This window comes from Hippichthys cyanospilos, chromosome 7 (genome assembly GCF_059441005.1).
Source record: "Hippichthys cyanospilos isolate Australia breed blue-spotted pipefish chromosome 7, RoL_Hcya_1.0, whole genome shotgun sequence".
NCBI lineage: Eukaryota > Metazoa > Chordata > Actinopteri > Syngnathiformes > Syngnathidae > Hippichthys > Hippichthys cyanospilos.
The window spans coordinates 19,628,038-19,640,708 of record NC_142375.1 but is presented as its reverse complement, the minus strand read 5'-3'; the positions used below and the strand labels follow the sequence as shown (position 1 = coordinate 19,640,708).

The following is a 12,671-nucleotide window of genomic DNA, read 5'->3' as shown; positions in this document are numbered from 1 at the left end:
GGCAAAGATCACTTTGAGTTGGAATTGATTTTCTGACCTTAATGCCTGGAAAAAAAATATTTTTTTGAGAAGCGGATACATCTGCATCATACATATCCGAAAACCAGTGAAAATAATCATATTTTGCCGCATGCAAAACAAACAAAACAAAAAAAAAATCATCTGGTACCAACAGAAAACTTTTCTGCAGCCCGATTCAATTGAAGTATGAACCAACAAAAGACTGTAATACACTCATTGGTGTAAACATTCAGAGTACAAAATGAATGAATTCTGAAATAACACTACAGTAGTTCGTTCTAGTTTAAAATGTTCATTCTTAATGATCCAAATAAAAAAACACAAGCTCTAACAGGCACGGAGTAAAAAGGCAAATGTTGCCCTCTAGAGGCAAAAAGCATAATTGCAACCTGTTCACTGCGATTAATTAGCTTTAGAATGAACGGATATTATTTAAATTGTGTTCCTTAATTGTCGTGGTGTTATTTTGTAACTCCTTACACTAGGATGCTTCTTTTTGCTCACATCTTCTTGATTTTTTTCAAACACCCTGAAATCAATACCCCAGACACCAATCAAGACATAAAAAAGTAATACATAACAATATTTTTAATACAATTACAATAATGGCATATTACAGCGACAGGACAGTTTCACCAATGACAAAAATCTCTTAAGTTCCAGCTTAAAATTATTTTTCCCATTACTCTTAAAAGGGTTTATACAAAACTATTTTTGTCAACATGAGCAAAAAATAATGCATCAGAGCTTTCACATGATTTTGAATTATTTCAGATCCAATATGGATCACAACAGCTAGCCCATATCTTAATACTTGGCAAAGCATTTTTTTAATACCAAATTTAAAAGGAAAATAAAAGTAGAGTAAAAAGGCGCTAAAAAGATTAAAAGCTAAGTTTGAAAGTGCAAGAACCGGCAATAGCAAAATTGTATTAATGCTTGTTTTTACAAACAGTATGTCAGCAAGAGGCACCGCGGAGTAACTAGTGTGTGTGCAATAAGCAGATCAAGACTGGAAGCCGATTAAAATTTATATCTGAAGCACTGAACCCATCAACGTCGTCAACAGATTTCAAAAAATGCTTGGATGACAGATGCCTTACCAACATACTGTCCACCGGTGTAAATACACACACACTCACACACACTCCAAGTCCAAAGAGACATTGAAAGCATCGGAAGAGAAGTTTCCCGCCAGGCGTCACGCCTCCTTCTTGCTACCCCAGGTGAACAGTTTGGATATAGGGGATTTTTTCTTTGTTTTTTTTACACCTGAGAGAGGACATTTTGTTATATTTAACAACACAATAAAAAAAAAACATATACATATATATACATATATATATATATATATATATATATATATATATATATATATATATATATATATATATATATATATTAGGACTCTCGAGAGGTACTCACTGAAATTCTCCATCAACTTGTTCAGCTCCTGGTCCTCCTCTTCCTCTCTAACAGAACACAACAGGAAGCAGAGACGTTAAATAACACAAATACTGTCCATAAATTACACAAGCCTTGGAACAGTAGAGATTTGTCATTTCTTAAAAAAAAAAAAAAAAACACACATTCCCTGGCAGGGAAAAGATAGTTCAGTTGTGGAAACAGTTTTGATTTCTTCATTTTGGGCCACGCCCACCGCAGTAGCGCGTGTTTATTTGCAAGCAGACCTGATCCTGTCTTCGTCCAGACCTTCCACAATGGCGTTGCGGTCGTTGACGATCTCCACCAGTTTGCTCATCAGCTCTTCTTCTCGTCGGCGTTCAAACGACGTTTTCAGATGTTCTGTGAAACCACATGACGCATTTCCAGCCTCCGGTCGCAGCTGTCAGGTTTTAGAGAAAAAGTGGAAGGAAGTTTGGCCCTGACCTGGTTTTTCTATCAGCTTCCGGAGTTCCTGCTCAACACTCGGCTGCTGTTCCTCCAGGTCCTGAGTTTTACCACTATGGACGCAGTGTCAACACATTTATTAGACCACATTCTTTTGTCTTCGTCTCCTGTCTTACGGTAGTCTCCTGTGTATAAGAATCATCATACTTCACACATGTTATTCCTACTCTTTAATTATTTTGGTCTTGGATCTCCTTCCGCATTTTCGATGGCGTCTGGCGTTTACTCACATATAGACGAGCTCGGATTCCCGCCGCATGGCCACCTGCTTGTTCCTGATCAAACTGAACCACTCCACCATAAGTACGTCCATCAGGGAGTCGTCTTCACCCTCTGACACACAAACGGTTGGGCAACCAGTCAGATGCTCTACATATATAGTGAGTAAATAAAGTCTATATACTCCTCTGTAAATACCTATGACCTGTTCAACGCAATTGTGGGAAAAAAATCTTTTCCAGAGGTGGGAGGTGCGGAAATATGGTTGCACAAGTATGCACGGCCGTTGCGAGTGACTCGAGTTTAAACCTTGTGGGATTATGTACAAATTATGGAAATTCCTTTGATTTTTTTATTATATCATTAAAGAATCACTGGGGAAAAAAAACACTAGAGAGCTGAAATTTCCAGCAAATGATTAAAACATGTCAAATTTCAAAATGCAACAATTCTAACATTTCTATGTGGTTGCATCTGGACATGCGAGATTTTGTGTGCAAATATAATCATTGCCCAAATTTTGGACCATAGAAAACCATTATAATAACAATTTTTCATATGCATTTTAATAGGATTTATGACATTGATTTTCCTGCAACATTCCGTTGAACAGTGGTCAAACTATGTCAGCAAACAGAAAATTCTTTGTTGACTTGTCACTTCAAGACAATAAGTGGCGGTAGAGACCAATTAATAGTGATGTCTAAAAGTGTCATCATCACGTCTGAGACAACAAAGCTGTACAGGAGGCAGGTTACATTTTTGCTGGAAAATGTTTTGAAATTATTGATCTTGTTTTTTTATGTCACAAAACAGCATTTGAAAAGGGGCGTTGAGACATTTTATAATGACCGTACATCATAAGGTGAGGTCTACAAACCGTCTTCGCTGAGGCGTAGCTTGGTCTCCAACTCAACTCCTCTCTTCTCCAACTGATTGAGATTATCTTCAATCTCTTTCAGCTCCTTGATAATGGCGTCTTTGGGAATGAAGTCCGGCTTTGTCTGCACATGGAAACGTTCGAATGTGAAAAAAACAGTTAAGTCTTATTCAAATTCCTGTACAGCAAATATCCGAATGCTGATTCTATATTTGTTTCATATAAACAAATATAAGTGAGCGATGACTATGTTAACTCATAATCATCCCATAATATTTTTTCAACTTAAGATACCTTCAAGACTTTTGATCCCGGTGTCGTCGCGTTTGAAGGGTGACCATTATGAATGCCTGAGAAAGCCAACAAAAAAATGATAGAACGGGGGAATTTTATGCAATAACACAAGGAATCCAATGTAGAATATTGAATGTTTAAAAATGTTTGCTAAATTGGACCTTGAGAAGAAGGCGGTTTCACAGGCTTCAGAGACACTTCTGATAACTGTGAGCCTATGGCGGGATTAGTTGGTAATTTTGTGGAGGATTGCGATGAGTCAGCAGACCTGCAGCAAAAAAAAAAAAAGTTTATCTCCATTATATTGAAGAGAAATAGATGATATAAAAAAAAGGAGACTTACTTCGTTTCCTTGGGCACAGGTTTGAGCATGGACCTCCAGTCAGAGGGCATCTCCTTCTCTGTTGGTACCAAGAACAAACACATCAGTGTTATTGTGGCATAAAAAAAATAGTGTACAGTATTTGAAATAAAATTTGTCTTCCCTCCCGCGTTAACTTGTATAGGCTGTCATGTGCATGGCAAATCAGCAGGGGGCACTGTAACCCAGGAATCTTAAAGAGTGGACGAGACCATATGGAGTCTATATCTTTTAATTATTTATCTTTAGATTACTTTGTTTTAAAATATATTAAATTTGTAATGGTCCAGGATGATAGGAGAATATCACTGTTATATTTTTGCCTGTATCGCCCAGCTCTACCGTAAGTAATTGATTACTTTAGTACTTAATTCATTTAGTAGCAGATATTTTTAGGCCATCCTTTAGCCAAACATTTGATCATTTTTGGGGGAAAAAAAATTACAAATCAAATATAAGTACCTGAGATTGAATGTGTGGACTCTTAAAAAGATGTATAAATAGTTTAATGAGTTGAATTAATGATTCATTTATTATTAGTTGAGTCACCTAAAAAAAGAGACTGCAAAATAACTTGCAACTGACTGCATTAAAAAAATGTTAAAGACAAATTGTAGTGGTCAAAATGTAACCTGAATTGTCGGATGAAGCCGGTTTCAATTCCACTGGGTTTCTTTCTGGGGTTCTGGTTCTGAGCGGGCTGGTGTCGGAACGTGGCAAATGCAAATCGGCGAAGATGGCCGGGTTGACTTTGAGCCTCACCCTCCCCCTGCCAACATCCGTCTCCTTCTTCACATTCTGGACCTGAGATGTGCTAAAGTAGACGTGATGAACGTTAGAAATTATCCAGGGGGAAATCAGCATATTAGTTTGGGTCCTTACACATCACTTTTCTTGGGTTGTTCTGCCTTTGGTGTTAGCTTGCTGTTTTTGCTCTTTTCCTCTTTTGGAAGCTTCTTAGAAGGCTCCAACGCTTTGGTCTTACCAGCGTCAGTGATTCCAGGTTTCTTCGGACTTGCTTTGCCTTCATCAGAATTCTCCTTTAATTGGCTTTTATTTATATTTGTAACAATTCCGTTTCTGACATTCCCACCCTGATTGTCTTCGAGTTTCCTCGCGCCCGCTTTGTCTTTGCTAACATGGACCTTCGACTGACTTGTATCCGTGTTGGCAAGATTTCCACCGCCAACATTGTTACTCTGATTGCCTTCAGGTTTCTTTGCACCCGCATTGTCTTTCTTAATGTGAATCTTGAACTGACTTAGCCCCATGTTGAAGACATTTTCATTTTTGACACTCGCGCCCGGGCTGTCTTCACGTTTTTTTCCACCTGCTTTGTCGATAATAATGTGCATCTTTGACGGAACTGGACCCATGTTAGCAACATCTGCATTTTTGACCTTCGCGCCCGGGCTGTCGTCACGTTTTTTTGCGCCTGCTTTGTCTATATTAATGAGCGTCTTGGACTGACTTGCGCCAATGTTGGTGACATGTCCAAAGTTTCTGAGTGGACCGTCTTCTGGTTTGTCCTCATCATTGATCACCTTAGACTGAATTATAACCACCTTGGCAACTTTTCCAGGCACGGAGTGATCTCCTTGTGTTTTCTTAATAAGATCATCTGACTTGAACGCTTTAGGCGCAATATCTGTAGTCTTGATTTCAGGTTTGTTTGTCTCCCTTTCTGTCTCAAAAAATTTCAGTTTGGACTGGAGGGTCTTGGCCGCGGTGGTGGACGTCCGAGGTGCGGCAACGGGTTTGGTGGTGACGGTAATGTCATGAGGAACGGGTGGTTTAGAGACTGGGGCAGTCTGAGACTGGGTAGGAGGTGTGATGAGGTTTGAAGCAGGTCTAGGGGGAGATGAAGTTCTGCTGGAAAGGGGGCTTGGTTTTTGGAGCGGCAACGAGGGGCCCAGTCTGGGTGGCGGCGTGGGTGTCACGTTGTTAATTTTGGTGAAGCTTGTAGAAGGAGGGACGCTGGAAGGAGAATCCCTTAGGAGTGAACTTGTGTTTGGAGAGGCCAGTAACCTGGGGGAAAATTCATATAGAGGACACAGGAAAAGAGCAGAATATTAGGTGCTATATATATTAGGGTTGGGAATTTCATACCGGTCACTTAAATCACATTTATGATTAGTTTATCAAAAGTTGGATTTTTTTTTTTATCATATTGTGGTTTATTGTGCACTATTGAACATAATCTAGAAACCTGCAAAAAAAGACTAAGGGTATTATTTAGGTTTATATATATATATTTTTTTAAATGTACCTTTTTTTTCATTATTTGTGTCCCTAATACAGTCCTTCACAAATAGAGAATTTAAAACATAGGACTAACACTTAAACCCTGTTTTAAATTCTAAGCCTTCTCTATTTGTTGGAGTTTAGTCATCTTGCTTTTTTTCTTTTGTTCATGTTAAAAAATATATGATATAGTTATGAAACTTATGATGGATTATCTTATTTACAATCAGCAAGTAAGTGGGGGGAGGCGCAAAATGTTTTCTTTCCTAGGGGGGCTTTGCAAAATATAATTAAGAAACATTGCCCTAATAACCAAGCTTTTGCCCCAGTGAATTTCTTAGTGCAGCCATCAACATGTTAAAGAATTCTATTGTAGTATTATTTTGTTTTTGTTTTTTACTAAAATGATTTCATTGATCAATCAGGTAATTGAATAAAAAAAAACTTAATTACTCATTATTAAACAGCAATACCGACACAATACTGTTAAAGAATATGCATGCAAGTCTTTTTTTGTCCACTTAGAGTCACCGTCCTCACAGTTTACATCGCGGCATTTGTAACTGAGTGAGCATGGCTTTAAAAGGCGCAGGTGTCGAGTGAAAGTGGAGTTTCGTCTGTAATTAGCTCGAGTTAGTGGCTGCTTTTCAACTGTTACTCAGTCTACATATTAAATGACTGTGCATCACTTGTGGCTAAAAGATTTCATGTAATACTTGCTTCTTTTGTTTTCATTTTCTCAAGAAAGCCATTGAAGGTGCCCAGCAATTATTTGATTCGTTTTCACAGTGAATTAAATGATTACCGGGTATGGTTTTAGCCTGAATTGAGCTGCCCAGGTAATCTTTTCATTTCGACACTCCAAAGGATAAATCTTACTTTGCACAGTTCCTGTGGTAGAGCTTCCCATCGACTAGCTGTCGCTGCACCAGGTGAACGTGCTTGTTGCAGGACACGCACTTGTTACTGAGCGTTCCCATCTGATGGGGTTTCTCAGGAGAAGTGTTCTGAAAAAAAAAAAGGTTAGGAAAATTTGTATTAATCTGCGTGACATTTTTCAAAGAGAAATATTTCGCTATTGTCTCGTACCTGAGTAACGGTTCTGGGTTGTCTCGGCTGGGGGAGAGGTGGTGTGATGTTCGCTGAAGTGGGAGGATTGTTCTCCTTAGCGGGCTTGGGTGAAGGGAACACCTTCGAGATCACCGGCGCGTTCTTCTTCCCGGACGGCCCGTCGGCGGGCGGGTCGGCGGGTCGTTTTACTGCTGCCGCGCCACCAACTGTCAAGACATGGAAGACAACCATGAACACGGTGAGACGAAAAGACTCAAACGCAGGTGGTGATACTCACTCGGGGATCGGCCCTGGAAGTAGTTGTAGTACTGAGAGACGTATGTGAGGATGCTGAGACGGTCCGGGACTTTCATCGCCACCATGTCTTCCGCATCCAAGAGCGCAGGAATCCCGAGTTGGTCCTCAGCAACCCTGAAGGCCTGCAAAGATCAGCAGGTTCCTCTATCAGATTTTGACATTGTGTTGATTATATATATATATATATATATATATATATATATATATATATATATATATATATATATATATATATATATATATATATATATATATGTATGTGTGTGTGTGTGTGTGTGTATTTATTTTTCAGCTAAAAGTTCTAAAAATGGCCAAAAAGGTGGAGTATCCGTGTAATGCTACGTAGTTAGTACCTGTTTCCACAAAATCTTGATTTCAAAATTCAAAATTTAGATCATTTTCAAATCTTCACTTTTTAAGATGAAGAAATAATCAATTTTATTTAATTCCCAGTCATAATTGTTATACACCAGTAAATAGTAATATGGCATTTGAAAATGACAGATTGACTGGATGGAGTTCCTCAAGGTTCTGTGTTTGAACCATTTAAAATTAGTGGTTCAAGATTTTAAATGTCAAATGTTGGAACTGAAATGTTGAAACCTTACTAATGACATAGTGATTCTCTTCACTGTTATTCGGTGGTGCCACGATGGTGACAACACACTGGTATATAATACCAGTGCTCTTGTTTTGAATTAACATTATTTAGGAAGCGGAACGAGAAATGCGGCTTTGAACGCTCGGTCAGATTTTTGCTTATTCAAATGGATACTTCCCAGTCTACATGAGTCCTAATAAAGTCCCTGTTAAGGAAAAATAATGGAATGGGAATTGTAGAAACAACACCAAGCTGTTCTGGAAATTGTGAGATCCTGGCAAGATGCATTTTTGTTGTTTAGCTGGGGGAGGGTGACTCATGCATGAGTAAAAAATTAGTTTAGCCCTCCCACCCCCATAAAGGAAACTCAAATGGTGCAAGACAGTTTAATGCTGAATCTCCTCATCTGAGTACTACTTAGTTCACAGTCAATGCACATGTTCTCTAGGATTATCTTCAATTTGTTGTTTCGGAATTTCCCCATCAACACCACTCAGAAATACTATATCAAATTTCATTATAAAAAGTCACATGGTTTATAGTTAGCCAGGATTGACTCTTCCCTACACGACCGTAAAAATACAGTATTTCAAGTTTTTCTTACCAGGTTGTTGTTCTCATAGATGTTTTCTTTCTTTAATGAGTCAAAATCACTGCAAGGAGGGGAAACAAACATTAGGAAACATTTGTGAACTTCCTCATCTGTTAATTCTAAAGACAGAATGTGGCTGATTGAGTCATGGTCAAGCGGCAATGACGTCTATAAAGCCTTACGGTTTTGGATGATCATAACATTTACAGTAAGATCACTGACGCAGAGCAATGTTTTGTAGCGTGCTACAGATAAACAGGTTCAGGGAAGATGTTGGAACAAGCCCTTGAGATATCAGAAAAAATATCAAACACAGGTATGAGCACATCATCCTCTAAAACACACATGCACACACTATCACTCATACACAAAACTACCCCCCCAAAAAAAAAATTGTTTAAAACATCACTTGAGTTCCATGAATTCTTTTTTTTTCTAATTTAATGCAGTCAAGTTTCAACAAGGTGAGCTCCGATCCATGTGGGGTTTTCCATATTTTGCTCCATGCTATTGTCACTATTGTAATTACAAAGCATTCCAAAACAAAAAGTGCAGTGACAAAAAAAAAAGGTCGTTACAAAGACAACTTCAATGCCAAGAAATAAAATAAGGACCTCTGTCAAATGTGACTCATCATCACAAGGTGACTTTTCCATTCCAGACCTATAGGTGGCGGTAATGTGTTTAAATACACCCCCTCCCATTTTACCATTAACCTTACTAATTTATAAAACCGGATTTTTAGTACTGTCGTTTCAGAAGTCATACCCAGCTGTTTCAAAATTTCAGAATTCTCATGATATTGACATGAATTAAACATTGAGGAAAAGTGAGCATTATTATCTTTCCAAGGAAATGGTTATTGAACTGCATCTCCTAAGACTGTGCCGGCGCTTCTAATGAAAGGACATGAGTCATGAGTTGATACGCTTTATCTTGGCACAGAAGGAAGCAGCGGGTGTTTTTGCAAAAGAGGCCAAACTGCAGGCTGTCATACCAATGCAAAAAGACAATAAATCCATTTATTGTAATTGCGAAGAATCCAGGGCTCTCTTTTTAGAAGTTGAAGGGGAATACAAGCGCTTACTCAGCTGAGAGTAGTAACAAAGTACAAATATTCTGTTATTGTCCTTATGGAGATTTTCACAGTATCTGTGCTTTACTTGAGTAGGGTAATTATTTTTAATATTTGATAATGAACAGCTGGTACTTTCTATTTCTTACTCTGGGCTTTCCACATTCACAGATTACATAAAAAGGACGTAAATAAGAGAAAGAGAAAGTGATTCAGTTGAGATGTTGATGGATTGAGATTTTGGGGAGTGGTGAAGAATAATGTGAATCTTAACATTGAGGCCATAGATTTGGAGAAGGAAGATTGTCTTAGAATTGTTTGATATGTCCAGATTGAGCCTAAAAATCATCATCTCAAATTGAAAAAAATATTTATCTACTTCCAAGATTTTTTTTTTAAATTATTTTATCATAGACTAAGTTAGCTGCTCTGTTAATAAAGCTATCGGAACATATTTTGCTGGCATAAAAGCCTAAACCAATATTAGTTAGACTCTTGGTCTGGAAGGAAAAAAAAACATCTAAAATGATTTTTGTAGTCTTGTATTTACAAGTACTATGTCAATAACTGAGGGAAAATGCATTGTCTGCAGTTTGGTCATTATCAAAACAGTAAAAATTACTTTTTAATTTGGCACTTAAGTTGTGCGGGAGAATCTATAATTCTTAGTTCAATACTGTCTTGGCTCCAAACATAATGCAATAAAATCAGTGCTTATGAATTATGACCTATCAAAGGACCTAACACAAATTTTAATATCTATTATTAAATCCGATAATAGTTAAAATATTTGAAGAGTTAAATGTCCACCCCAAAAAATATTCCATTAATTATTGAAACACTATTATAATGGGGACCATTTATGGTCCTCAGGTCTTATAGTGTGGATTTTTTTAAACTCTGCTATTGCTCCAAAAATAAAAATGCATTCAGATAAGTGATATTATGAATTATTGATCAAACAAAGTCCTAATATAGTCATCTCAATTACCCTACTTGGAAACCATTGTGGGGAAATAATACATATTTTAGACATTTATATATTTCTTTTATTTTCTTTCAAGATTGAAGAATCAAGAGTTTCATTGTAATATGCATAGTAATACTACAAATGAATAATACATGATAATACAAATCAAATAATAAATGAATAGATTTTCATTTTGAGCATATCATGGAGTAGAGGGAGTGGAAGAAACTGTATACATATGAGGATGATAGTCCAAAATATCATGTAGTGCAAAATATTATGTAGTTAGCAGCTTTCCTGCACTGTGCAGGATTTGTAAGGTGCACGTGTGCATGCGATAAAGTGATTGGTGGTGAAGTTTGGCTGAAGAAAGGTCTAAAAATGGCTGCTGTTCAATTAATTTTCCACTAAACTAATAGATTACTTGAGTTATAAATTACTTTAGGAAATCAAGGGCTAACATTTGATTACTTTATGTAATTAAATGCTAAAGTCATTTGTTTCTAGAGGACTTTAGAACCTCAAGTAATTCATGACTTTTAGTATTTATTACCTAAAGAAATTGATTACTTCAAGTACTAATCAATTACTAATCCTACAGTAATTGACTACAGTACCCAAAATAATCACTTTGGTGCTGGATTACCCGAATGATTACTTTAGTACTTATTTACCCAGCCATTTCACGACTCTCATTCAGGAAAAAAAAAGTTGAATCTGGGATTGAATGTCTGAAGTCTTAGAAAACGTAAAACTGTGTGTTGGGGATTGAATGACTTAAAGTGCTTGAATAATCCAAAGTATTGGAACATTTACTTAAGTACGCAGAGGGAGTACTTTTTCGACCGACTTCAAAATAATTAAGACTGAGCCTTCGAGCTCCTTCCTCGTTTTTAAACAGCAAACGCTCCCACGGTTAAGCAACGAAACTTGGAGCGACTAAACTTGTCAAACTTTTTGTTTTTTTTTTGGTCGTACTCACATGAGATCCGGTCTGTGTTTGTGAATGATGGCACAGAAAGCCAAGCCGTCCCTGAACGACGTGGTCATGTTCGTGACGCTCACATCCCGGTAGCCGTCACATTGAAGCCGGCACCACTGCTGGAGAGCCTTCACCGCCGACATCCCGCCGAGTTCGGTGGACTGCCAAGCTCGCCGCGGTGGTGAGTCCCCGGCTCCCACCGCCGGGCTTGCCTACAGGGGGTTTTGTTTTGTTTGTTTTTTCAAGGCCACGCTGGAGCTTGCGGGCACTCGACGAAGGGCGATGTTATCCCTTCGAGTGACAACACAGAAGTGAACTGGTCACCTGTGGAAGGTCGGTCGTGACGTGGTCAAGAGGGCGCGGTTAGCGCGCGCATGCGCGTTAGTGTTTCAAACAACAACCCCCCGCCCTCTTCAGAAACCTTACGTACAGTGTTCCCCCGCTACATCGTGGTTCAGTTTTTGTCTTCACGCCGTGGGGATTTTCTTTTAGGACCATAACTTCTTATATGGTAGGCAAAAGCAAGGGAAGTTTTTAACGTGAATTTTAATTTATGATCATTTATTGTAGGTTTACCTCCATATTTTATTTGATATTATACCTTCTTCTGAGCCAGACCAGATTAAAACATAATTTATGACTATTTGTTTATACCAAAAAAAATAAAGGTGTGTTTACATGTATGGCCATAACTTTATTGTAAGTTTATTCCCCTATTGTTCCTGATATTTCCTTCTTCTAAATCAGACCAGACACAAAAATATGAATAAATTTGTAATAAATGTTGTACCTTTTCTTAACGAAAGCCCAACAATAAATGAGGAAACACTGCTATGTCTATGTTTAAAATACTTTCAAAACACATGTTGCCACTAGCTGTGAAAATTACATCACAGCTCAGATGATGAATGTCACATGATCAACAGGTGAACCGTGATTGGTTATTACCTGAGCCTTGAGCACAGGTCATGTTCAGACACCAGCAAGTCAGAAAACGAAACCCCAGTGATAAAGGAGGGAACACTGTATATGTTAATCTTTTGCATGAATCAAAAACCTGTAAAAACAGAATTACTGTAAATAATATAATATATGATGTTGCCTTATTTATTTTATTTGGCTTTTTATCCCTTGTACCCAGTGGTGTTTATTG

At 37.9% G+C, this 12,671-nt stretch overlaps 1 protein-coding gene and 1 long non-coding RNA gene across 2 annotated transcripts; one reads left to right on the top strand and one right to left on the bottom strand.

The window, feature by feature from the left end:
- Positions 1-591: 591 nt before the first annotated feature.
- Positions 592-11,841, bottom strand: micall2b (mical-like 2b). Its single transcript, XM_088418524.1, has 16 exons — positions 11,519-11,841; positions 8,504-8,552; positions 7,279-7,420; positions 7,020-7,207; positions 6,810-6,937; positions 4,569-5,714; positions 4,319-4,500; positions 3,669-3,726; positions 3,487-3,593; positions 3,326-3,381; positions 3,032-3,155; positions 2,163-2,265; positions 1,912-1,985; positions 1,713-1,827; positions 1,447-1,493; positions 592-1,293 (listed from the first exon to the last, which is right to left on the bottom strand). The coding sequence occupies exons 1-16, from the start codon at positions 11,659-11,661 to the stop codon at positions 1,223-1,225; spliced, it is 2,733 nt and encodes a 910-aa protein (XP_088274650.1). The 5' UTR covers positions 11,662-11,841; the 3' UTR covers positions 592-1,222.
- LOC148421486 (uncharacterized) lies at positions 2,169-3,189 on the top strand. Its single transcript, XR_015866045.1, has 3 exons — positions 2,169-2,312; positions 2,968-3,016; positions 3,114-3,189. It is a non-coding gene; the product is annotated as an uncharacterized LOC148421486 (long non-coding RNA).
- Positions 11,842-12,671: the final 830 nt, after the last annotated feature.